This window comes from Cervus elaphus, chromosome 21 (genome assembly GCF_910594005.1).
Source record: "Cervus elaphus chromosome 21, mCerEla1.1, whole genome shotgun sequence".
Classification (NCBI taxonomy): domain Eukaryota; kingdom Metazoa; phylum Chordata; class Mammalia; order Artiodactyla; family Cervidae; genus Cervus; species Cervus elaphus.
The window spans coordinates 33,524,943-33,552,916 of NC_057835.1; the positions used below are offsets into that span (position 1 = coordinate 33,524,943).

At 40.3% G+C, this 27,974-nt stretch overlaps 1 protein-coding gene across 5 annotated transcripts in view; it reads right to left on the minus strand.

The window, feature by feature from the left end:
* PDE7A (phosphodiesterase 7A) overlaps positions 1-27,974 on the minus strand; it is a 104,376-nt gene that overhangs the window by 9,448 nt on the left and 66,954 nt on the right. For all 5 annotated transcript variants that reach the window (XM_043879105.1, XM_043879103.1, XM_043879104.1 and 2 more), the window contains 6 exons: positions 13,097-13,248; positions 11,293-11,356; positions 5,415-5,510; positions 3,048-3,148; positions 894-1,025; positions 602-693 (listed from right to left, as the gene is read on the minus strand). In XM_043879105.1, the coding sequence (XP_043735040.1) occupies positions 602-693; positions 894-1,025; positions 3,048-3,148; positions 5,415-5,510; positions 11,293-11,356; positions 13,097-13,248 (637 nt within the window). The remainder of the gene's footprint in view (positions 1-601; positions 694-893; positions 1,026-3,047; positions 3,149-5,414; positions 5,511-11,292; positions 11,357-13,096; positions 13,249-27,974) is intronic.

Consider the following 27,974-nt stretch of genomic DNA (forward strand, 5'->3'; position numbering starts at 1 on the left):
CTATTTCTTATACAGATTGCTTACTTTCTATCCAATTTACCTTTACATTAAGGTTTTATTCAAAAAGAGTATAAAATGGAACTATGTAATTCTATTTACATAAATAAACGGTAAACATGACTGAGCCACTGTGTATCGGAGTGCATTCTGTAATATCTGTGGATTGACCCTTCATAAAAATTCACTGAAAAAAAAAATGCTACTGACTGTACTTCAGAATAGGTGTAAATTACTAAAATTTTGATGCAAATTTGTAAAATAAGATAATTTACCCCCAAACTGGGGCTTCCCTGATGGCTAAGATAGTAAAGAATCCACCTGCAATGTGGGAGACCTGGGTTCGATCCCTGGGTCAGGAAGATCCCCTGGAGAAGGGAATGGCAACCCACTCCAGTATTCTTGCCTGGAGAATCCCATGGACAGAGGCGCCTGCTGGGCTACAGTCCGTGGGGTTGCAAAGAGTCAGACACAGCTAAGCAACTTTCATTTTCACCTCCAAATTGTGGAACATCTGAATATAACATAATCTTAAAAACTTTAAATAACTATTTTCCAACTTAATATCCACAGTTCATAACTAATTAATTTTGTCTTAACCTACCTGCTTTCTAATGGCATATGTGAGAATAAACCGGATTCTCTCAATAACCCCACTGCAGATCTCCAGTGGTGATTTTCCAGAACTGAGGTATTCTACCAAAAAAAAAAAAAGGACAGATCTGAATTAGCAAAGGGTAAGTCTTTTTCTGAACATAGAGCAATATTTCTAAGTAATATCAAGCTGGTTAAAATTCTAACATTCACTGAGAACCGATTTACTTTCACTCCTTTAAAACGTGACCCATTTTCTAGAATACAAGAATATTAAACTTTGAGGAAGAGCTTGCACTCACCTTGTATAAAGTTGCCAGGTAATGGTTAGTTTTAATGAGGAAAGGTTGATTAACACCTGGATGATCCAGATCATGAGTGGCAGCTGCAATTAAGCTCAGCAAGACGTCCCAAGGAGTTACAGAGTTGGCAAGCTAGACAGTGGAGAGGCATAACTGATTACAGACGTGTCTGCAACGACCTGTACCATAACAGCTGTTCTAAACCAGCCCTGAGTGAGACTGTCCACGGTCTCCTCCCCTCATGTTTCTCTGACTGTCCCTCCAGGCCAAGGCGTGCCTGCCACGCGCTGTCCACTCGTGCCCCTGGCGGCAGGCGTGCTGTGATGCAGTCCCTTGTCCACGGGGAGGTCATGGACCCGGCTCACCTTTACACTGCTTCATTTGAAACAAGCCTAACTAAAACGACAGCTAAAGGATAAACCATCTTTTTGAGTGTTTTGAGTGTTTGAGTGGTGACAAGTTTTTAAAATAAGGATGGTCAGGGCTACACAGGCAGACAGTGTTTCACATCACCACTGCCAGACGTGCACGGGTTAAGACAGCGTCTGCACCCCTGTTCACTCCCCGCACACTCTCCCCTCTGGTGCCCGGCATCGCTCCCCTCCGCTCCCCAGCCCTGGCTTCCGGCTGGGCGCGGCCAGTGGGAGGGTGAGGCCCGCAAGGCCCATGGACTAGGTTTACCCCCACTGCTCGGGTCCCCTGGAAGGCAGCACTTGGTTCCATCGGTCCACTTCCCTGGCTGTGTGGGAATGGAGTACCAATTTCTACCACAAGACTGTCAAAGAGAAACTTTAGGCTTGGCCCAGAGTGTTTTTTTTTTTCTCCAGAGTATTTTTTTACAGTTTAATTTAAAAATTAGGGCAGCTGGGTGCACATGCATAAAACATATCCATTTTATCACTGTATATGAATGATGCCACAATAAAATCGGTGTTTTTTAATTGGGGTATTTTCACATATTCCACGATCTCTTGAAAAATCAGAAGAGTGGCACCCACGTTGCTGTCTTCTCGGAGTTGGCATCAACTGGCACAAACTGGCCCTGTCAGCCTGCTTCCCTCCCAACATCTAGCCGGAACTAAGACCCCAGGGGAGAGGAGTCTAGAAGCAGGCCTAAGGGTGGGCGGATGTAATTTCACCAGCTCCAGAACAGGAAACGTCCATGAGCAAACACGGCTTCCCTTACATCTATGGCTGATGACCCCCAACTCAGACTTCTCTGTTTTACTGCAGACTCCTATCCACCTCTTCACTAGATCCCTCCGCTTGGATATGTTGGCAGGCACACATATAACCGCATACATCCACAATGGAGCTCACCATCTCCCCGGCCCTCTCCCCCTCTACCTTCCCTCCCTCGCAGCGATTCCCACCCGCCCCTCTGCGGCCCAGGGCGGTGTCCACCCACCTCTCTCCCGACTTCACCCCCCAGAGGCGTCCAGACACCACATCCTATTCATTCTGATTTCCGAAGACCTCACCAACCGCCCCCCATCTCTCCTGCCCCAGGGCTACAGAAGCAGCCCCCAACGGGCAGCGTCCTGGTTGCTGGTCTTCTCTGTTTTGTTCTCCCTCCACAGCCAGGACGGTTCTTTTAAAGTCTCCCACTTCACTCCCACAGCTCCCTACTCATCATCATTGGACACGACACCAATGCCATCCCTGCCCTCACGGAGCTCAACGTAATCGCCAGATGACTCGGCCCTCACTTGGGCTTTTGCAGCCTTGCTCTTGACAATCACCTCGACTCTCTAGCTTAAAGTGTGATTAAAAATACAGCCACATTTGGAAACTTGATCCAGCTACATCTCATTCCTGAGAAGGAAGCTTCTGAGTCTGATTAAATCACCAACTTAGGGCTTCCCACGTGGCTCACTGGTTTAAAAATAAATCCGCCTGCCAATGTAGGAGATGTGGGTTTGAACCCTGAGTCGGGAAGATCCCCTGGAGGAGGAAATGGCAACCCACTCCAGTATTCTTGCCTGAAGAATCCCATGGACAGAGGAGCCTGGTGGGCCACAGTTCATGGGGTCATAAAGAAGTGGACGTGACTGAGTGACTAAACAACAAAATCACTAACTTAAGGAAATGTTTGAAATTAAATCAAGAGAATTTTCTCAGGGCTTTGGCTGACTGTAAATGTCAGCATCTTACCTTAGGTTCTTTCAGGTAACAGTGCATGGCCTGAGTAACATCGGCAGCGTGGACTGCATTGTGGTAAGGGTTCTGACTGTGGTAATCTTCTTGAATCATCACTGCATCAAAGGAAAAAAGACCCCAAATTTAATTGCAAACGGGAGGCATTTACAAGCGCAAAAACCGCAACAATTATGTATTTCCCACTTACCCTATTCATGTGGCTATCAGCTAACAGTTCAATTCAGAGATGATAACTACTTCATAACTCACATGAACACCACTGTGACTAACTCGTTTGAAACTTTTAAAATGAGAAGGTATTCATGTCAAATTTATAAAATTATTTTCTTCTTTTCTTTTAAAATGTCAGTCTCATTGTGGCAAACTCCTTTGACTGTTGTTTACTTTAAAAAGAATTTCTTAGTTAAATAAACGGAGTACAATTCATTCAACAAATACCTATTGTGCTAGGTGCTGTTGTAGGAACTATGAATTCATTAGAGAACAAAAATCTTTGATGCAATACTAGTACAGACGTTGGGGAATGTGGGTGGATTCCAGGATGCTTCATCAGTGAAGTGAGTTTCGGATCTGGAATTAGTTTTTCAGGAGTGCGGGAAGGATGACCTGTTAGTCCGCCTCCTCTGCTAGTGTTGGTTACGCTAACCATGAAAAAGTAGACGAGGATGAGGGGTCCAGCCAAACCCACCACCATGAAACCTGCGCCAGGGCCCCAGCGGCCCTGCACTCAGTCCAGTGGTACCCGGTGCAGTGAGCCAACCCCAAAGTGGTAAACGAGGACACACAGTGAGGGGCGAAGAGCACTGGAACTCTGTAGTGACTCTGATTCCATCCTTTAAAATAGCTTTTTAAATGCTCTCGTTAACATCTATGTTTGTATGTGCTTTTATAATTTATGTATTAGTACATATTACAGACATACAATTTATAAATAAATATGCATTAGAAGTCTCTCAAAAAGTCCTAGATATCTTCTCTTAGTTAGCTACTTAAGAGGAAAGAAAATAGTCTCTTCTTCCTTAAAAAAATAAGAAAGAATCCTTACGCTAATTTTCTTCTAACACATTTATTTGGTGAAAGACCCCAATTTGTTTCCTGGCACAGTGCTCTTAAATATCACTGTGCATATTAAAACACACTTAAAATAATCCTTGGAGGTTGCTGTCAAGAGATTTCAGGGATCAGGAAAAGAGGAGATCCAAGTGCCACGTACCTGATCATTTAAGGTTTTAATCTTCGAGAAGTGAGGAAAGGACAGAAGTCGTGTTGTCTTTGTGAGACAGTTGTGGCTGACATGGGAGACTGTGGGCAAAGGGGCTCCAGCTCCTCACCGGGCCCCTGGTGCCCCCACCCATGGCACTGGGCCCTCACAGCTTCCCCACCCAGAGGTGCGGTCCCCCCTCCGACCGGCTCTGGCCATAGGGTTGTGGTGGACGGGAAGGTGCCAGCGTCCAGCCTGGACTCTGGGCACACCAGCGGTCTCCTGAAAACTGGCCACAGTACTTTGAATAAGCTCAGCTTGTTGTAAAATAATAATTTTTCCAAAAAAATATTATTTTATTTATTTCACTGCATTGGATCTTAGCTGCAGCATGCAGGATCTAGTTCCCTGACCAAACCCAGACCTCCTGCATTGGGTGCGCTGAGTCTTAGCCACTGGACCATCAGGGAAGTCCCTATTTTTTGTTTTTAATGTGACTCTGTTATGGTGCCAAACTCCGCTGCCTCCCTTTAATTTAACAGCAGACCACAGAGAGCTGAGCTGGGTCAGGCCCGGTGCCCCTGGGGAGGGCCCAGCCGAGGCCCACGAAGCTGCCATGCGGCTCATCCCGTGTCCAAGGCAGGGACGCAAACAAGCTCAGCCAGACCAGGAGCAGCCCACAGACTCAGGGCTCCATACATGTGTGTTGCTCCAAAATACTAACTTTGGGGTGGTTAGTTTTAAAGCCATAGCTGATATAACCGAGAGAAAAGGTAACAGTTCAGTTCAGTCGCTCAGTCGTGTCTGACTCTTTGCAACCCCATGAACTGCAGCACACCAGGACTCCTTGTCCATCACCAACTCCCGGAGTCCACCCAAACCCATGTCCATTGAGTCGGTGATCCCATCCAACCATCTCATCCTCTGTCGTCCCCTTCTCCTCCTGCCCTCAATCTTTCCCAGCATCAGGGTCTTTTCAAATGAACCAGCTCTTCGCATCAGGTGGCCAAAGTATTGAAGTTTCAACTTCAACATTAGTCCTTCCAGTGAACACTCAGGACTGATCTCCTTTAGTTTTAAAGCCATAGCTAATATAACCAAGAGAAAAGGTAAAAAGTTCCCGTATAAATATTACTCTCAAATGGGTTAGAATCACTTACCTAAAAATCTACGAAGTTTCATCATATCTAAATGGAAGTACTCAATTAATCCATGGAGACTAAATAAATGAAAGGTTAAACTTACTAGACTATTTCCTAAAAAGAAAGAAGAGGAGACATTAGTAGGAATACAAGATATTAATAACATAACTGCACTGTGCTTTCAAATAAGGGTTTGAATATACAACATAAAGAGTACTAAGTCCTACTTGTTGTCCATCTAAAATTTACATCTTATCTTACCAGTTTTGAATTTAAACATCACATCTTTTTTCCTATTCTAAGAAAAAACTTTTTTTGGTTTTATTTTTCAAAAACCAAACAACTAGAAGATAAATAATTAGAATTGATAGAAAACTTTGAAAATTATCCACACTGAGTAAGTTTAATCAATTTCCCAAAGCACCTAAAACTTCCTTGCAACCATCCCCCTAACTGAGCAGGCATGTCCCAGAGCAAAGCATCTTGACTGCAAACGCTGTATTATTTAACAATTAAATAGACTGTATATTTAAAGGTGTGTGAGCTCATATATTACTGCCAGCATTCAGACAATAACATACACATGATTCTGTGTTCTCAAAAGAAATCTATGATTCTTCCAAACATATATATATGAAAAAAATAAGACCCAACTAGTTCCACAATGAAAATTTGTAGTCATAATATTTACAAAGAATGATAAAGGACTACTGGGCTAAACTAATCCAAAACTGCCTGAGTAACTGTTGAGAAGCCCATGGCTGAGGGAAAAAAAGCAAATTAACTGGAACAATGTTTGCATGAGCAACACAGGAAAGGATGTGGCTGCCAGAGAGAGCCCTCTTAAACCCCACCTCACTTATCATCTTCAAACAGAAAGAAAAAAGCCATTTCAAATCTTTTACCTTTAAGAAGTGAAAAGTTAAAATGTATTCAAATTTTGGTAACACTCTACTGGTGCAAACATGAGCCCATGTGGTCTAGAATCAGGTGAAGAAGTGGGCTATGGTTCTATTTTTACTGCTCTAACAACCAACTTTTCTTAGGACAGATACACAGATATTTCAGAATGTATCATCAAGAAAAAATCTGATTTTTAAAAACTGAGCTGAGGATCTGAATCAACGGTTTTCCAAATAAGACATACAAGTGGCCAACAGGTGTATGAAAAGCTGTTCACTGATCACCAAGGAAACGCAAATTAAAACCACAACGAGGGATTACCTCACACCTGTCAGGATGGCTATTATAAAAAAGATAAGAGATAACAAGTGTTGGCAAGGATGTGAAGAAAAGGGAACCCCTTGGTGAACTCTTGGTGGGATTCTTAAGCTGGTGTAGTCACTATGGAAAACAATGGAGGTTCCTTAAAAAATTTTAAATAGAACTACCATATGATTGAGCAATTCCACTTTGGGGCACATATCTGAAGGAAATGGAATCACTATCTCAAAAAGATACCTGTACCTCTGGCTTCACTGAAGCATTATTTACAATAGCCAATGGCATCAACCAAAGGGCCCATAGATGGATGACTGGATAAAGAAAACGTGATATATATGCAATGGAATATTACTCAGGCATAAGAAGCAGGAAATCTTGCCTCATGTGACAAACAGACGGAGTTTGAGGAACCGTGCTAAGTGAAAGAGAAAGACAAATGCCACATGATCTCACCTCTATGTGGAATCTGAACCCAAACAACAAAGTCCTGAGTTCACAGATACAGAGAACAGATCGGTGGTTCCCAGAGTTGAGGGTGTGGGAAGGTGGACAAAGTGTACTGCATATTTGAATGTTACTAAGATAACAGATCTTAAAAATTCTCATCATAATAAAAAGTTGTAACTTTTATGTGTGGTGACTAGACCCATGTGGTGATTATTCTGCAGTATATACAAATAGTAAATCACTATGTCGTATACCTGAAGCGAATATAATGTTATATGCCATTTACACTTCAATAAAAAAAAAGGATGTATATTCATTCTCTATATTTAGGTTATCATAGATTCTCCCCAAAAGTGTTTCCCACACCTAATGAAATAAATGACTGATCTCTAGGGTCTAGAGTAAGTTTTAAGGAAGCTGCAGTCCAGTGGTAAAATACCCTCATCTGGAATTCAGGCAAATGGCAGTAAGAAAGGCATGCCAATGTTTTCCCTCCAAGAACCTCAGAGGAATCTGACAAGAACCAATCTGTCAAAGTGCACCACCCATACTAGAATGAAAAACTGCATGCAACATTTTTTCTTACTTTCAGTTCACAAGATACCAACTGACTTAATACCAGTGAGTAAGAATACAAGTCACTGAAATTTATTATTTCAAAGCAAGTGATGCTTAGTTGATATGTTACAACAAGAAATAGGCACTGAAGACATTATTTTATATGAAAATGGAAACAAACGCTTTCTGGGAAAAGAAAATTTATAACTTAGAGAAAAGTTACCTTATACAAAGACATACCAAAGGGCAGGCCTGCCTAAGGCGTTATGGCTCTCAACAGGTTTCTGGATGGGACTCTACATGTAAGGACTGGGCTACGGCAACAACACGGGTCTAGCAACAAGGGCCCTCATGTGCCAGGTGACCTTCAAGGGTGACAAGCCCTATCTTGGTATCTCATGTAACTTAACTCATTCCTGCAAAAGCAATATCTAATATATTCTGTGTGTGTGTGTATGTTAGTCGCTCAGTCATGTCGGACTCTTTACGACCCCATGGACTGTAGCTCACCAGGCTCCTGTGTCCATGGGACTCTGCAGGCAAGAATAATAGAGTGGGTTGGCATTCCCTTCTCCAGCAGATCTTACTGATACAGGGATCCAACCTGGGTCTCCTGTATTGCTGGTAGATTCTTTACCGTCCCAGCCACCAGGGAAGCCCAAATATATCCTACCAGAATATAACTACTTTCCACGTTGCACTGGACAAGCCAGGAGTCATCTGTCTTAGTGGGAATCAGAGCTTCTTCCCTGCCCTCCTCACAGTATCATTTGAAAAATCACCATAAGAAACATAGGGCACACCGGCCCAAGGAGCAAGAAGCGAAAACTATACACTTAGATACCAAGTACATGTAGCATCCAGGATTCATTCCAGGCTAAGCAGCTTTGAAAGGAAAGCAGATCCAATTAAATAATGCAAGTTAAAAAGGAACTTTCTTCTGCCCACTTGTTTCCCAATAATATCTCTTCCTATATAGAATTCTTTAACTTTTGGGTGACTGTAGTGAACTGAGTATGTATTAATAGGTCATCATCTGTAAAACAAGTGGGTAGTTAACCACAGATGGTTTCTACTAACCCCTAACAACTCTAAGAAGAAATCATTTGGCCACCTTCTTCACAAAAAAAGGGGTGAGATGATTAAAGAAGAGCTGGTGTTAGTTGCTCAGTCATGTCTGACTCTTTGCGACCCCATGGACTGGAACCCACCGGGCTCCTCTGTCCATGGGATTCTCCAGGCAAGAATACTGGAGTGGGTAACCATTCCCTTCTCCAGGGGATCTTCCCAACCCAGGGATCGAAGCTGAGCCACCAGCGAAGCCTACAGGCAAGCCAAGCGCTACCTAAGTTAACTCACGTGGACCAGTGGCTAGAACTTCACTGCCACTCTCATTCCACTCCCATCGCCACGCCCCCTGGCTGGCAGGATTCGTTCTTTTTAAAAATAAAATCTAGAGAAAAACAATCAACTATTTCCGTGAGTGACAAAGTGTCCAGGGGACTAAGAATAGGCTATGAGCTGTTAAGTGTTATGTGAGGTTAGACCTTGAAGGTGTTAAGGGCGGCACTGTATTATCTATATTTATCCTGAGATAAGGACTAAAGGAATATTTGTGGTGCACTAGGAAAGGGGAGTTTCCCAGATCTGGAAGAAGCTGAGGCGCCTATATTTTCAAAGAGCGAAGGCTGCATGGAGGGACAGCTATGTAAATGCGATTAGAGCCCTTTCTATGAGGACAGGGAGGGGCAGAAAGAGACAGAACAGGAAGAGAGAAGAAAAACAGAAGGTGGGCAAGTGGGAGGGAGGTTCCACCATGGAGGTGACCTTGACTGTCCTCACACTTGTGCCTGGGATGGTCTAGTTTATTTTCTGTGACAGACACAGACAACTAGAACATGATCACAAAGTTGTCTTCACTATGCCTGGCCCACACAGCTCAGAGGGAACGATGATGTGATACTAAAAAGCTTCTTCGTTATTGTTCAGTCACTAAGTCATGTCTGACTCTTTGTGACCCCATGGACTGCAGCATGCCAGGCTCCCCTGTCCTTCACCATCTCCTGGAGCTTCCTCAAACTCATGTCCATTCAGTTGGACCCATGCTATTCTCAAGATGACTATAGTTTGGTTTCCATATTTGGCTTCCTTGTAAAAAGGAACTTTATTCCAAAGTAAAATTAGGGGGAAAAAAAGGTAGTTTCAAAGTATAGCAGGGAGCCACATATTTATTTCATTCTCAACAGTGAGAACTTCCTCTCAGTGAACTTCCCACTCTGCTTCATTTATTAAAAAGGCAAAAGGGAGAAAGTCTAGTTGCACTATATAGGTACCACCAATTTTTTACGTCAAAAATTTTACACTAAATGAAAAATGATCCTCAAAGGGAATTTGTTCCTGTGCCCAAAGATAATAAAGAAAAATGAACCTTGGCTCAGTTGGTTAAGAATCTGCCTGCAATGCAGGAGATCTGGGTTCAATCCCTGGGTTGGGAAGATCCCCTGGAGGAGGGCATAGCTACCCACCATAGTATTCTGGCCTGGAGAATCCCTTGGACAGAGGAGCCTGGAAGGCTACAGTCCATGGGGCCACAAAAGTTGGACACGACTGAGCGGCTAACACTTTTTTCACTTTCTGCCAAAGCAAAACAAAAACTCAGAAAAAGGTAAACAAATCAGAATCACCTTTTTTTTTTTTCCCCAACACACTCATACTTTCCATAGATAGTGATTAGCTCCAAGCTCTCCCCCACCCCACCCCGCCAGGGAGAAGCAGTGTCAGAAGGACCTGCTCTCTGATCATAAGACACCATCTCTCTAAAGTGTGCATAGAAAGGAGAGCCCGAGAACCACAGCGAGAAGAAAAACCATCTCTCAAAAGGGCGTCCATCTACCACACATCTCGGGGTATCGAAACTGGAATACAAGATTGGAGGATGTCATTGTACATGGCTACAGCACAAAAAAAACCCAAAAAGGAAACATCAAGAGGAATCGGGTGGAGAGGGAGATGGGAGGGGGGATCGGGATGGGGAATGAGTGTAAATCTATGGCTGATTCATATCAATGTATGACAAAACCAACTGAAATGTTGTGAAGTAATTAGCCTCCAACTAATAAAAAAATTAAAAAAAAAAAAAAAGAACCATGAGATACTAATGTTCACGTTGGGTTATTAATTGCAAGAGAAAAGAAGAATAGAAGTGTGTGCTCAGTCGTGTCTGATTCTCTGCAGCCCTGTGGACTGTGGCCCGCCAGGCTCCTCTGTCCAGGAGATTCTCCAGGCAAGAATACTGGAATGGGCTGCCATGCCCTCCTCCAGGGGAATCTTCCTGATTCAGGGATCGAAACCATGTCTCTTGCATCGGCAAGTGAATTCTTTACCAACTGAACCAGCTGGGAAGCCTCTTATTAACAGAAGTAGGTTTAATTAGAGATACCCAAGTGACAATGACAGTGATTACTTTTTATTACTACTAAGAGTGATAATCAAAAAGTAAAATTTTAGATGGATGCTCTAGGCTTACAGATCAGTCACTGAAGAAGGAACAAAATGATGCTCCCTCAGCCAGCAGAGGGCGCCTACACTCAATAAATGAAAGCAGCGGCAATCCCATCAATGCAGCAATCCTGAGAATACATTAGAGTAAGTCAAAGTCTTCACTTACCATTTGTTAGTCTATCAAATAGAAAGATATCAAAATTCCAATTTCCAACTTTTTCCAGCATACACTGAAATGAAAACCAAACATTCCTACTGTAATTTAATCTCAGTAACTTTCTCTGTCTTTTGTAGATAGTCCATAAGGAAGCTAACAAAAACAGAAAGTGGTCGCTTAAGAAATGCTAATTATCACTCTCCTTAATCATGACCTTTCCAAACAACTCCAAAATATGTCCAAAAGGATAAACTCCATTTGAAAAACAAATAATGTTTTCTCAATTGATAAATGTATAGGTAAGGCTGGTGTTCCTTTTGACTTATTCTTATGCTCTCATGAATTGTCAAGGATTCCAACACCCATCACAGAAGTATAGTTCACACATTGCATGGTCTAGAAACTAGATTTTAAAAATCTAATAAAAGTTGTAATAGTTGAATACTTGCTACATTCCAGGTACTATTAAAAATGCTTTATTCTTGACACATTCTTACTATTCACACCAACACTATCATGTAGGCATTGTTTTCAACCCTCATTTATAGATGGGGAAAGAGGGGAAAAGTCATTAACTTGCTCAGCGAGAGAATCACAGAGCTGGGTCTTAAGTCAGGCGATCCAACTCTGGAATTCAGGTACCAGACACCTGTAGTATATACTACACTTAAATTATTTATTTGTCTTCTTAAAACACATTCCCAATTTATTTATTAATATTCCTTAAATATCCTAATAAAATAGCCCATAGCATTTACTACATAATTTTTAGGTTGATGGTTATTTCAGCCAAGCAAATAAGCCCCACAACAACTCTAAAAATCAAACAGATATTTTTACACCATGTCTTTGTAACCTGAAAATTTTGTGGACTTTATTTTCAAGAAAAAATTTGTATTTTGTACCCAAAAGTTCACTGTCATATATACATATATGGCTAAACCAGCATAAGCAATACTAGGTATTACCAGTAGAGATGATAACAGTCCTAACAACCAATGACACACAGACCAATATTCTCATTTGAAAAAGCAGAACTTGTGAACTTCTTTAAAGAAAGTATGAGTACTTTTCCATTCATTTGTTTTATCAAACAGGGAAGCAAATGTTTTCACTTTAATGTAATCGTAGACTGAGTACCCTGGCCCCATCTACGCAAACCTACAACATCTAACCTGTAAGTGTTAAGTCAAAGAATACTTTTACAAATGTTAGAAATGTTGAGATTATTAAAAAATCCTCATTTAGTAAAAAACAACCTCAGCCAATTTCCACCTTCATTAAGATATTTCTTTTAAACTATATTAAAAAAACAATGCTCACAGTCACCGAGTTTAAAAAAACATTTAAATCTTCCAAATATTTCACTCATACAAGAGATTATGAAAAAGCGTGACGGAAAGTCATGAGACTACCTGTGCTGAGTTTACTTTTAAACAACTGGAAGAGATCAACCAAGTACCTTCTTAACTATAGTATAGAGAAATTACGTCAGACAATCCATAATATTCTTTCCAGCATTAGGATCCTTGTGACCTTACAGTTTAATGTTCCACTGATCTACTTGCTGTTATAATAAATGTTATAATGCTATAATACACAAAAACATTTTCATTATTTTAGTTCCTTGCTCTGTAATAACCTAATCAGAAGATGAACAGTTGCTCTAAAGGAAAAACCTATAATAAAAATTGAGTTCAACTGATTTCACATACCAAAAAAAGGCTATATAAAATCAGTACCATATGGGAGAAACAAGGCTTTGTTAAACTTATGTAAGAATCAATGTTTTCTTGAAGAAAGCTATACACACCTTGGCTTGTCCATTATAATCATCATCTAAAATGTTCAGAGAATTTGAAACAGTAGTACCACGAAAAAAGCGTGAAGATCTAAGATACCGCTGGAAACTTAGTAACCTTCTGATATTCCTTGCAGACACAGAAACTTCAATTTCAGATTGAGCTGAAATGAAAGGAGTAAAAAGGTGAGTAGAGTAAGTCAAAACTGTACATAACCTATTAAGAGCCCCTTCTAGTTACATACAAATATTTCTTAAAATTGATCAACTGTCATGCCACATTTCTAGGAAAGAAGAGGTACTTTATTTGATTTTCAATTAAACAGCTAAGAATGAAGGGGCAAATGGCCAATTTTATCAGCATTTAGAAACATAATGAGGAGTGTGGTTGGATTAATCACCAGTTTTTTCTTTTTTTTAACTTCCAAGAATGATCACCTCTCACTCTGCTGCTTCAATACACTACAGAAACACTACCGAGCAGGAAGACAAAACCTAGGTTCAAACTGTCCTTCACACTGAGAAACCAGGTCCCCAGTTACACACGAGACTTAGAACTCGAGCATCTCAAATCCTAACGAGGTATCATTTCAAATTTCTTTATGATAACTTTATTTAGAGGAAAAGGAGGCAGAATGGAGAATAATGTAGTTTGGATACTGACATGTCTTCTTTCCATGAGTGTAACCGTCATGTTTCCCTGCAGTGTGGGAAGGAACCAAAGTTTCTGGGGCACCAGACGAAATAACAGACTGTGGTTAAAAGCTATCTTGTAGGGAATGAAGACTTCAAATTCTATAAACTAACTAAATTCAGCAAAATGTTCACAATATAAAACATGAAAACGAAGGCTAAGGATCAACAAGTCAGCCTCTCTCATCTTAACTTCCATTAACTCTCCAAAGGTCGAGTGACAGGCAATCAAACACATTCTCTAGTGTGTGTCCCATCACTAACTCTTCTGTCAACCTCTATTACCCAGTGTTTTCTCATCTATAAAATAATGGCAATGATATCTAATTCAAACAGTGTTGGATTAAATGAGATAAATATATACACAGGTCAGATATATAATAGGTTTCAAAGAAGTGGTGCCAGTGAAGATGGTGATAAAATTGACGCTGATGCCGCTGCTTAAGAGGTAGGCATGCCTCTCAGTAATTATTCAAAGTTCCAAACCTGTTTCATGTTGCTCTAAATAAAAGTATTCATTGGTCTATCAGCATTTCAAAGTAAACTCCATCTCCTTATCCTCGAGGAAAAGGCCTCACTTTCCAGGTGCTGGCTCTCTCCAGACTCGACTCCGGTGACACCTTCCCTGGGACGCACACCTGGACACCTGCATGCACATCCCCCATCTAGGAGAGACGAGGGCACCTCCTCTGGGTTCTCAAGGCTACCTGGGCAGACACCAGGCAGACTTCCGATAATGTACAAAATTACTTATTTCCCTGTCTGCTTCAACAAATTACGACCTCCAATACAGGCACAAACTACCTTTTCACCTTTGTATTTCAAAGCCTAGCAATGGTGCCATGCAGGTATGCATAACACACACTGAATGAATGAATGAATGACTGCATGTGTGTGCATGTGTTACACTGCTTCAGTCGTGTCCAACTCTCTGTGACCCCCATGGACCATAGCCCACCAAGCTCCTCTGTCCGTGGGCTTCTCAGGCAATAATACTGGAGTGGGCTGCTATGCCCTCCTTGAATAAGTGCATGCTGTTTGCGAAATAACTGATGAGTTCTGAGGTTCCCATACACTCATATAAGCCAGAAACAACACACAGTTATGTGGTTTTTTCATTTTTCATCTCAGTGAATCTAAAATAAAGAGTATCTAGAACAATTGTGGAGTTACCTTCTGATCTTTATCAACATGACTTACATAAAAAGGACTGGAAGCAAAATGGAAACACTATTAAATATCAAGTGATTATGTTTGAACTAGAATTAGTATGTTTGAGGAATGAGGTTAGCTTAAGTTCAGAAAATGTTCCATGTGCTTAAAAAAAAAAAAGTATCTCATTTAGCCCTCTACAGTGTCAAAAAATGACTATTATTATCATCCACTTTATACATGAAACACTGAATCTACAAGAGATTATATATAAGGTTACACAGTCAATACAGGGTGACAACTAGATTTTAAAACAGATCTGCTTACAAATCCTGTGTCCACAGTATTACACATAAACTTCTTACTTCAAATCTACCATATGGTTTATTTTTCTACCATATGGTTTATTGACGGTTTATGATAAAATCTTGCATACACCATCATTCACAATTGTCCTTATTTAGATGAAAGTATGTACAAAAAGACAGACATAGGGGAAAAAGCTAACATGCAGAAATACAAGTATTTAATGTGACCCTTCTAATGTTATTCCTAGAAAAGACTGGACCTGGAAGGGACAGAGTGGAATGACACGAATACGTGGGGACCAGACGAGATCTAATTAATACTAGAACTGCCATCTCTGTGTTTACAAGGCACTTTACCGTTTTACAAGAGTACGTTCACACCTGTGATCCCGTTTAGTAATTACAACAATCCTGTGAAGATGGCAAGGATTATCATTCCCATTTTACAAATATAACCCCAGAAACCAAAGTAGAAATGCTGTATAATTAACGCATTAGAGCCAATACATTTAAGAAAGCTTCTAAAAAATGCTGCAGAAGACACATATTCTATTAATTATGCAAAAGTAATCTAAAAGAGTTCAAGGTCATAAGCATGACTTCATGAGCATTCCCTTCTGTTCAGTATCTTAAATCACACAGTGAAGGTAACAGTTTCTGGCAATCACTTTGCATCTAGACACTGATAGGAAGGATCACTGCTCCCAAATTACACGTCCAAACTAACTCATCCTTGAAGTAAACTTGAGAGTCTCTTTGGGAGGATAATTACATAAGGTCCCAAAACTGAATGAGCCTCCTCTGAAGGGTTCAATCTACACTGTGCTAAGTGCATGCAACAACACGCTAGGATTTGCACAATCAATGTAAAGAGAGCTGGCACCGTCCAGGAGTCAGGGCTCTGCTTTCCTCCTATTTTCTAGGTGACTTCACAAGTTGCAACTTCTTGATGTCTCACTTCCCTTAACTGGGGGAAAAAAAACAGAAAACTAACCATAATTCATGTCCTTTTTTTCCTGCAGAGCCCTGAAGTTGGGACTCATTATCAAGAATTCTGTTTTGACCACATTGAGCATGAATATTAGATATTAGCTCAAGAGGAAAAGCTCACTCGTCATAGGAGCCCAATGCCTTCCAGCAAGACTGCTGCTGCTGCTAAGTCGCTTCAGTTGTGTCCGACTCTGTGCGACCCCATAGACGGCAGCCCACCAGGCTCCCCCGTCCCTGGGATTCTCCAGGCAAGAACACTGGAGTGGGTTGCCATTTCCTTCTCCAATGCATGAAAGTGAAAAGTGAAAGTGAAGTCACTCAGTCATGCCCAACTCTTTGCAAACCCATGGACTGTAGCCCACTAGGCTCCTTCATCCATAAGATTTTCCAGGCAAGATTACTGGAGTGGGTTGCCATTGCCTTCTCCCACAAGTAACATTTACAACAGGGTAAGAACAAGACATTCACTTAATGACAGAACCAGCTCTAACAATTACTGATTATTTCACATACAATCTAAGAAAGGCCAGAGTAGCTGTCCAAATGAAATGGCAAATCATCCAGTGAAAAGAATTTTCTCCACCTAATGGGCAAGAAGCCTATACCTAAGATTACATTCTAGAAAGAACAGAAAATTCCATAAGACTTTACAGAGATGGCAATGCAAACTAACTCAAAGCTTTGCCTGAGACTTAATATAGGACCAGATTGGGAGAGGGAGTGGTATTTTTTTTTCATTATGTTTTTTTCAAATGCACTGCACTCACGTTTTAAAAATAAAAATCAAGGAGGGAAAGAAGGAGAGAGAAAAGAACACAGTGATAAATCCTTACCCCTATCCCATTCCCAATACAATCAACTGCCAGACTCTCCCCTAAAATGATCATCTTTTATCTGAAAAATTTTGTGGGTATGCTTCCTGAGTTTTTGGAGCAAACATGTGCAGACACTGTTATATACTATGTTTCTACTTCTTTTACATAAATGGTAGCATATCATAGTCCTGTTTTGCGCCTTGTCTTTAAATTTTTCTTAGCGTTCTTTCCCTATCAGTACACAGAGACCATCCTCATTCTGAGGCTATAAAGTATTCCACCATATGGATGGCCCATAATCTATTTATCCAGTCCTCTACTGAAGGACATTGCTATAACTCCACAAATTAAAAAATACCTCTGTTTTACTAAGTATACTTGTGTTTCTATGACTTGTTTTGTTTACTACCTTAGATGTCACCTTTTAATGTTGTGTTATTACATTCTATATCCCCTCTTCTTTCCCTTTTCCTCTTTCAATGTCCGTTAGTGGTCAGAGTGTTTCTCCTCCCCTTTTCATTCCAACCCCCATTTTCATTTTAGTTCAGCTCTGGAATTAAATATTCAGGCCCTTTTACTATGGATTCCCCAGTTATCTTTGTCTTTGGGTTTCAACAATTTGGCTTTTTGTTATTTTTATCAGATTTTAGTTGCTTTACAATGTTGTGTTTAGTTTCTGCCATACAGCAAAGTGAATCAGTTACATATACACATGTATCCCCTCTTTCTTAGATTTCCTTCCCATTTAGGGCACCACAGAATATTGACTAGAGTTCCCTGACCTATACAATAGGTTTTCATTAGTTACCTATTTTATACACAGTGTGTTAGTCACTCAGTCGTGTCCGACTCTTGGCGACCTCATGGACTACAGCCCACCAGGCTCCTCTGTCCATGGAATTCTCCAGGCAAGAATACTGGAGTGGGGTGCCATTCCCTTCTCCAAGGGATGTTCCTGACCCAGGAAATGAACCCAGGTCTCCCACATTGCAGCCAGATTCTTTACTGAGCCACCAGGGAAGCCCTTTATACATAGTATCAATAGTGTGTGTGTGTGTGTGTGTGTGTGTACATATATATATATATAAAGCCCTTTATACATAGTATCAAGTGTGTGTGTGTGTGTGTGTGTACATATATATATATATGTCAATCCCAAACTCCCAATTCATCCCCCTACTTCCACCCTTCCATCCACAACTTTGTTCTCTATATCTGTCTCTATTTCTGCTTTGCAATAAATTCATCTGTACCATTTTCCTAGATTCCACATTTAAGTGATAATATATGATATTTATTTTTCTCTAACTTATTTCATTCCGTATGACAGTCTCTAGGTCTATCCATGTCTCTGCAAATGGCACTGTTTTGGCTGAGTAACACTCCACTGTATATGTGTACCACATGTTCACCCTCCTTTGAGTTCACCGAGCTTCCTGGATGTGTATATCCACGTCTTCATCAGCTGCAGGAAGTTTTTCACTGTTCAAACAGTTTTTTCTGCCCTCTCTTCTTTCTCCTGCTGGGTCTCCTATGAGTCACATGTGGTACACATGAGGATTCCTCAACAGGTTTCTTGCACTCTGATCATTTTTCTTCATTCCTTTTCCTTTCTGCTTCTCAGTCTGGATTATCTCAATGTTCTTATCTTCAAATTTGCTGACCTATTCTTCTGCTCACTCAAATCTGTTGCTGAATCCCTCTAGTGAATTTGTCATTTCAGTTATCATACTTATCAGCTCCAGAACTTGTTGGGTTCTATTTTATAATTCCTATTTATTGAGATTCGGATTTTGTTCACACAGCGCCTTCCTGATTTCCTCTCACTCTCTGCCTTGGTTTGCTTTAGCTCGTTGAGCATTAAAGACAGTTGATTTAACCTCTTTGATTAGCAGTTCCCATGTGTGAGCTTCCTCAGGGTGGCTGTTGTGACATTCTTTTGTCATATGTATGGGTCATAGTTTCCAACTTCTTTTTATGTTCTGTAGTTTTTCACTGAGAACTGGACATTATACTTGGGGAACTGGAAATCTAATCTCTCACTCTTCCAGGACTGTTTATTTTTACTTGTTGTGGGCTGAAGCCAACTGTTTTGTGATTTTTCCAAACTGGCCTTTGCATATCTATCTGACTGTTTATTCCTTGCTGTGTGTGGTCACTGAAGCTCCTATTACACAGTATCGCTGAAGTCAGTTGGTGACCCAACACAGATTTCCTTAAATGTCTGGTTCCAAAGGCCGGAGGGGTGGGGGGCAGTACCGATTCTTTAACTCTTCTGGTAGGTGCTGCTGGCCGAAGCCTCTGCAGCTGAAAAGGGATGAAATCCAGGCAAACATCAGTGCTCATGCCTCGGAATCTGCCAGACTGACCTAAAGACGCAACTCTAAATTTTTGGAGGACTGGATCCCCACTGCCCACCCTGGCTTCAGCAAGCCATGACCGGAACAGCATTCCCACAGGCTGAGGGGCCGAGGAGTGGGTGATGATCACGGGTCTGTGCCCACCACACCGCCAACCGCCAGAGAGCAGCAGCCCCTCCCTCATGTCCAGCCGGCGCCTGGAGTCCTGAAATAGTGAATTCTGCCCATCCCCCCTTTAAAGTGGCTGTTTTGATCAACCCCTGGAGCTTCCTACCCTGTTATTTTGAGGCACACCGTCACTTTCTTTTAAAAGGTATGTTTTTCCTGGTCCCTTCTGGGAGGAGCTGCCCTAAGCCTTCTCTTCTCCTCAACCTGGGTTTGAGAATGGGGACAAGCTGCACGGGAAGGCTTAGCAGCCCAGAAACAACAGTGTCAACAGTCTGGCCCTCAAGGTAGTTTTCAATAAATTATTTCCTATATACACGTACACATAAAGTTTCTCTTTTATCCCACACAGTTCACAGTTTTTTTTAATTTAAAAATTCATGAATATCTCTTCAAGTCAGTAAATGGAATTTACATGTGCCATCATTTTTACTAGTTAAAGTATGAAAATCATCATAATTTACTAAATCTTTTTGCTGTTCTTAACTTTCACATTTCTTACCAGCAATTCTGTAATAAACATTCCTGTGACTAAATCTTGGCACCCATCCTGATTCCCTTAGAACAAACCGTCAGAAGTAGAACAAGGACATAGGAGAGAGTTCAATGGAGAACAGGTTTTCTAAAAGAAAATGATAGAGAAATTTCCAGAACTGGCCTAGGATAGCTTCCAAAGTATGATCGAAGAAAAGGGAATCAGTAACTATAAATCAAGGATGAAGCATGAGATATGAGATCATTTTAAGGTGGAAAATTTTAGTTTCTTCAGGTTTGCTTCACCTACCCTATCCTTCCTCCACACACAGATACACACTGATACTTCCCTATAATAAGTAAGAATAAAGCTTCTATATTGAAACAAGCAAGTAGAGGACACATGGGGAACTGCAGACAAGAAAGAGTGATCAGGGATTTCCCTGATGGTCCAGTGACTAAAACTGCATGCTCCCAATGCAGGGGTCACGGGTTCAATCACTGGCCAGGGAACTAAGATCCTGCATGCCACATGTGCAGCATGGGCAAAAACAAATGCAGAAGAGAAAAAAAATATATATATATAGTCATATATATATATATAATATGTATATTATATATATACATGTGCAGCGTGGGCAAAAACAAATGCAGAAGTAAAAAAAATATATATATATTATATAAAAGAAGAGTGATCATGAGAACTTAACTAGTACTTCTATTCAGACAATTACTAAAAAAGCTCACCCCACACCATACTACATAAAATCTGACCCTACTGCCAATATTCTCATGAACTCATTTTGTGACATGAGACATGCCATTATTTATTTCACAGCATAACAGACAACAGATTAAAGGTGTCTTTATTAAAGCCCAGCTTCCACCAGGCTAGGACTATTTAAGTCCTAGGCCTGTTCTAGTTTACATGGTTACTTACATTCCAGTCCAGCTTAGAAAGCCGACAGGGCTCAGTGACTTAATCAAGTTACTATTAAGAACTGTTGGCGCTGCTGGTTCTCTTTTAAAATATCACATTACCTCACTGTGTGACCACAAACAAACTAATCAGCCTTCACCAAAACTAAATGAGCCTTGTTACTTAATGATCATGGGAGTTACTTCCAGTCACCCACCCTTGGCTTCTTGGAGCCAGCAATGAAATGTGGGATAGCAGTAAATTTAGAAGCCGTGTTTTTCTCTTGCTTTTCTCCTTCATATTAGAAAGCAGACTGAAAAAAGAAATCTAGGCAATAGGTTAAGGAAACAGACGGGCTGGAAAATCGACATACCTTGAGCAGTATCATGCCCAGCCCTCCCACAGACCCTCTTCTCTGTCAAACAAATGGCATGGCAGAGACATCACCGGCATTTAGTTATTAGACAAGAAAGATTTTTCACATAAAAAGCTTTTGTATTTTGAGGCTTGATCACTACCTGCTTTAATCGCCCACAAGAGGGCGCCCTGCAATCACTATTATCTGCTACCTTACCACCGTGACAATCATTTAGATGCATGCTAGCATGAGTTCCCCTTGGAGACTGTTTAAAAAAAAAAATTTTTTTTTTTTTTTAATTCAGTGCTGCAAGGTTTTAACTCTAGACTAAAGCAAGGTCATACTGAATGATAATTGAGTAAAAAAATTAAGACATTCTAATCTCTCTTTAATTTTCCTTAAAAAAGAATAGGAGCTGCAACAGGAAGCCTACTGTTAAATACTGAATAAATATATTTAGTTACATCTAAATTCAAGTTTTCTTGGAAGAATTTTTACATTCAGCATGCATGGATAAAGGGGGAAAAGCAGCGAGGCGCTGAGAGCGATGGTCTTTAAGGAGTAGCCTGTACTGATACGGGACGGCAGTGCAGCAAGGGGAATGAACACACGAGCTCTGGAGTCATACCTCCGGGTTTGAATCCCAGGTCTGCCACTCCTACTAGTTTTGTGACATCAGGAATGTTATTTAAGTTACCGAATTGAACCTCAGTTTAATTACAAACGATGGAACAGCCATCTTTGCAGGTCAAATACTGGTTAAAAGAAATATAATAGGAGAAACTATATTTCTAATTTCAAATGTAATTTCAAATTTCCCATTTCCTTGTGAACAGGAAAGTAACGACCAAGCAGTACAGTATGAAAGAGAGCAAGAAAAACAATATAACAACAACAAAGTCCTTGTTTAGTCATTAAGTCGTGTCTGACTCTTTGGAACTCCACGGACTGCAGCAAAGCCAGGCTTCCTTGTCATAGCTGAGGGAAACGCCATGCAACAACTTCCATTCTTAAAGGGAAGAAGCGGTAAAAAGGGTCTGAATTTGCGTGGGAGTTACTGGATACTAAAGACTTAGATAATCCAAGACAATAAAATCAGTATGACATAAGCTTTTAAGCTCAAAATAAACATAGAAACAGATGTTCTTTCTGTTCATATCACTAAGTATCAAAAAAGTTCCCAAGTCTAACAGGGCCCTGTTGGGAAGATAAAAAGCAACCCAAATGCACATGAGGTTAGCTCTAAGGCAAATTTAAAGAGAGTTTTGTCTGTTGTCACTGTAGGTCATCACAATAAAGACAGCATGAGACCTCCGATTCAATGTAAGGGCACTGGCCTGCCTGAATTCGGTTTACGGCTAATACAGATCATACTTAGAGAAATACAAATGGGACCTTATAAAGTCTAACTGATAGAAGATACACAGTTTAGTCAACTTGATGCAACAAGAATATATTCAATCTTTATAATTAATCATAAAGAAGACTGAGCACCAAAGAATTGATACTTTCAAACTGTGGTGCTGGAGAAGACTCTTGCAAGTCCCTTTGACTGCAAGGACACCAAACCAGTCAATCCTAAAGGAAATCAACCCTCAATGTTCATTGGAAGGACTGATGCTGAAGCTGGAGCTCTAATACTTTGGCCACCTGATGCAAAGAGCCGACACATTGGAAAAGACCCTGATGCTGGGAAAGACTGAGGGGAGAAGGGGATGACAGAAGATGAGATGGTAGGATGGCATCCTTGACTCAGTGGACATGAGTTTGAGCAAACTCCACGAGATAAAGAAGGGAAGCCTGATATGTTGCTGACTGTGAGGTCGCAGAGTTGGACACGACTGAGCGACTGAACAACCAAAAATAAGTCACCAGCTGCCAAAAACCAGAAACAAAAAGATTAGTAAGGCTAAAAGCCTTTGAGGCTACAATGTAAATACCTTGAAAGGTTCCCTTGGTATGGGGTGGAATAAAGCACTAAAGTGAACATAAAGGCTCAAGATAACGGGCAAAACACATTTACATAGACTGGAACATTACCATGTGTCAGGAATTAAAAGAAAACGGAAAACTGCATTTGTGTGGACATGAAAGAAACATACTGCTTATATTACATCTTGCCCAATGTTGGCAGAGAGACCAGGGCTTCCAGTCTGGATGACGTCAATAAGCTTTGGTGAAGTCCATGAAAAGAGGGAATTGTCAAGCTGACAGCTTCGGTTACTGTTAAGTAATCATGTCAGAATCTTTCAAAGGAAGATCTTAGATTTTCTAAGTGTACATTATGGAGCAGAATTATAATAATTCTCTTATGTTTAAAGAGATTAGAATTTGTTACTATAGAAGCTAAACAGAAAGTGTAACTAAAAGAATAATTTATTAAATATAGGGACACTGAATTTAGAACAAACATGAATTTTGACAAAAACTCAATATGGAACCCATTAAGTCCACCTAGTTTAAGAGTCCAACATACTATATTTCAAGAGAACAAGTGTATGGTCAATTGGACATAGAAAAATATTTGTAGAAATATTTGGGGCTCTTAATCCAGACTACAGAAAGCTGGTCACTAAAGCCAACTGACTCAAAAGAAGGAAGCTGACAGGAAGGAGGCTCCTTGAAAGCCTGGTGAGGCGCTGTGATGCTCAGGAGCAAAGCAGCTGCATTAGGGAGACACAGCTCGGGGGCCTTTTCAGTTCACACCACTCAGCCACCAGCCTAACATCTTTGCCACTCTCTTGCTCTGTCTAATCAATTTCCCTCTCCTCAGCCTTCTTCTCTCCCCCCACTACTTTTTCCTCCCAATTTTTCTTACTGTACATATTGCTCATTATTAGCAGGTGCTTCCAAACTGTCAGTCTTCGCAACATAAGTAAGGAGACTATACAGTTTAAAATTAGTTGAATGAGGGACATCAAGATCAGTTTATAAATGCCAGAGGACCAGAATTCTGGACCTTAGTGGAAGTAATTCCTAGACAGAGCAGGTCTGAAGGTTGGGGATCTTCTAAGAATAGGATGAATGTCGAAGTTTTTCAGTAGCTGTCAAAGACATGTCAATGCTAACACCCAAGTTGAAATATTTGCCAGAAATGAATCAACTGCCTATTGAGAAAGTGCACCAAGCCTTTAAAAAAGATGTATATTATAAAATGATCACACGATTAGAAGAGGGAACTGCTTTACCTGCGAATAATCCTACCGGTTTCAACATCATTACAGGATTCCATGTATAGCTTTGGGGGACAGACAAGGGACAAACAGGTTAAGTAACAAGCACCAATGTGAGCTCTTTGCTATCTAAACAAGCAACTAGTGATGAGCATACTGTGAATACTCATGGTTGTTATGACACTTTTAAACAGCATCACCAGAAACCGCTCTCAATCAGTAAGCAATCTTACATCTCTTTTTGGGCTGAATAAAAACTTCTGACTAATGTAAGCATCTGAAAATTTCAGCAGTATCTTTAATAAGTTAAGATCTTCCAAATTTCTTAATAAACACAACCCACCATATAATTCCCAGTGAAATGTAAGTTCTGGTAAAGAATCTGCCAGCAATGTAGGAGACCTGGGTTTGATTCCTGGGTCAGGAAGATCCCCTGGAGAAGGAGATGGTAACCCACTCAAGTATTCTTGCCATGGACGGAGGAGCCTAGCAGGCTACAGTCCACAGGGTCTCAAGAGTCGGACACGACTTGGCGACTAAATCACCAACATCCAGAGAAGAAAATATTAGTACAAAACAGTACCCCAAGGAATGTTTCTGAGCATCCTAAAATAATGTCAACAATGACTTCCTTACATGAAAAATCCCTTTCTCAAACTATGCAAATATGTATGATATACATTATCTTTTGCACTATAAGGTAAGTAATAAGAACTCAAACAGAGGCCTCATAAAATTTCTTTCGTGAGAGATGCTACCTGGGAAAATTTTTTGTTTTCTTGTCCCACAGAACCAAGATAATAACACCTGATAAGTTCACAAAGAAGCTAGCATGAACAGTCTACTTAAAGCATTAGAGACCAAGACACAAACAACCAAACAAAACCCCCCAAACAACAAAACCTAGTTAAGAATGAAAGCTTCTGTAGGATACAGCTTCTGTAGGATTCCATTAGAGGGAAGATTTAACTTTTAAAGTAGAATCTGCAACAAACTGATCTTCAACAGATCAGAATCTGAACAGACTAACCCTGACTGCAGATTTACAACACAACAGGTGTTTGGGAAAACACTTCTAGCAAAGAGGATTCTCGGTCATAAAGATCCCTCCACCCTCTGTAATCATGAATACAGGGTAGTTTCAAAATGTCCTCCCAAAGTCTGAACTCTCTCCCTTCTTTATAAACAACCACAGACCTGATCTAATATTGGTTAATAAATTTGCACTCTGAGTATAAACCCCTGATTCTTAATAAATGCATAATTTAATTACTATACTTCTAAAGCTTTTTGTTTGGAGATCACAAAAAGTTGCAAAGCCAAATAGTACAAGGAATACTCTTTATCACATACCTCTTTACTCAGATTTGCCATTGTTAACATTTTATTTCACCTGCTTTACCATTTTGTACTATGTGTGTACGTGTGTGTGCGTGCACTGTGTGGTATGTGACCTGATTCTATTCTGAACATCTGAGGGTAGGTTTTAAACATTCTGGTGTTTATCCTCAAATACTTCATTGAGTAACACCACAACCTAATTAATACATGCTCCTATTATAAATAAGACCAACATGAATGTCTCCACACCTACATTCACATTTGTATAAGATTGTTCCCTTTGCATACATTTCTAGTGTTGAAATCAAAGAGGGAAAAAACATGTTTAAAATTCTTGATGCATAGTTTGTAATAATGTGAACTTCTATCAGTAGCACCTTAGTGGATTATTTGCTTAACTTCCTATATCTGATAGGAATCTGTCTTAAGAGTGAGGCTGAACACTGCTTCTGTAGTTAATGTATTTCCATGTTCAGCTAATTTTTTTCTTTTGCCTCTTTATACCCTTTTAGAAAGATTCAAAGTCAGAACTCTCACTGCATAATGCCCATGGCAAATCCTATTGTGAAAATCCATTTACAGGCCTCATGAAAACAAAAATAACGATTTATGACAAAGGATAATCCAAACCACAGAAACTCAAGGCAGATTATGTGATATCTATGTAATAAAATCATTATTGAGATCCCACTTGTTAACTTGGAGCCTGTAATTGTTCCCTAACTGGCTATGGTAAACCCAAACACTGTTTCTTATGTACCAAGAAATCTTTTTAAGATCACACTTCACCAAATATGCCAAATTAAAATTTTTTCTTTTCAGAATTCTGAGTGGTGTGATAAATAGAGCCTAGTATACCAGCAGAAAAGAATGACTCACTTTTCTCCATCTTAAAAACCCCTCCAAATTAAATGATCATCTTGGCTTAGAGAGACACTCCTGTTTTGCAATAACTACAGGATCAGTTTCATAGTGATAATTTTCAACTGTGGCCCAGAGTCTAGGACATTTGTCACGATGGGGTCAGAAAAGAATCCGCAATCCTCAGAAGCTGTGTGGACTCCTCTGACACCAGACCACAGAGGCTCCACATCCGGAGGTTAGGGTGCAGGCCCAGGTCCCCAAACCCGAGGAACCTCCTCAAACCTGGGACTGCTTCACATTGCCTCTCACCCTTTCTTGTCACGCGGTTTCATTTTTCTCCCAAACTGGGCATCTGTATCTCTGAGGAGTATTTCATCCACTTACCTTACTGCCATCACTGATATCTATGATCATATTTTTGCGTTTAGATTTTATATTCTTTGCTCCTGGTTTCATAATGACTTAGAAGATAAACATCCTATTTTAATTCCATGAAAGATTACTTCCAACAATGTGACCATTTCTAACTTTCCTCTTCCACCAAAAAGTCCCATTATGTCTGTTTAAGATTTCTAACATCTTTTAACAATTATAATATTCAAACCCTCTATTTCACTAAATTCAGTTAAAGACAAGGGGTAGTTTAGGGACTCACAATGCAACTGCATTTTTCTTTAGGTCAATATGGAGACTTCACCATTTATTGATATTCTTACTCAGAGCCAATTTTTCTAATATTATAATATTTACAAAGAATTTTATCTGAACATTTCAATGGGTAATATGTTCACATGCACCAAAATTCAAAAGGGTGTACAACGAAAAGTTTCTTTCTCATGTCCTCAAGCCACCACAGTTTCCCTCCTGGAGGCAACCAATGTTACCAAGTTCTAATGTATCGTTACAAAGAAGAAGTACTCTTCCTTTCCCAAAGAAACCAGCTAAGCTTGGAGTATTCTTTTATGCTATTCGTATACTTTTTACTAATATTTGTTTCCAAAGATTTTTTTATAGATATTTACACAGAGTATTATATGTGCCTCTTGAATACTGTATTTGCCCTACACAGAAATAAATCTGAATGAGTCCTTTTTTTAATCTGAAAGAATTTAAAGAGCTGTGAAACTAATTGTTGTTTAGTCCCTAAGTTGTGTCCAACTCTTTGTGACCACATGGACTGTAGCCCACCAGGCTCCTCTGTCCATGGAATTCTCCAGACAAGAATACTGGAGTGGGTTGTCAGTTCCTTCTCCAGGGGATCTTCCTGACCCAGGGATC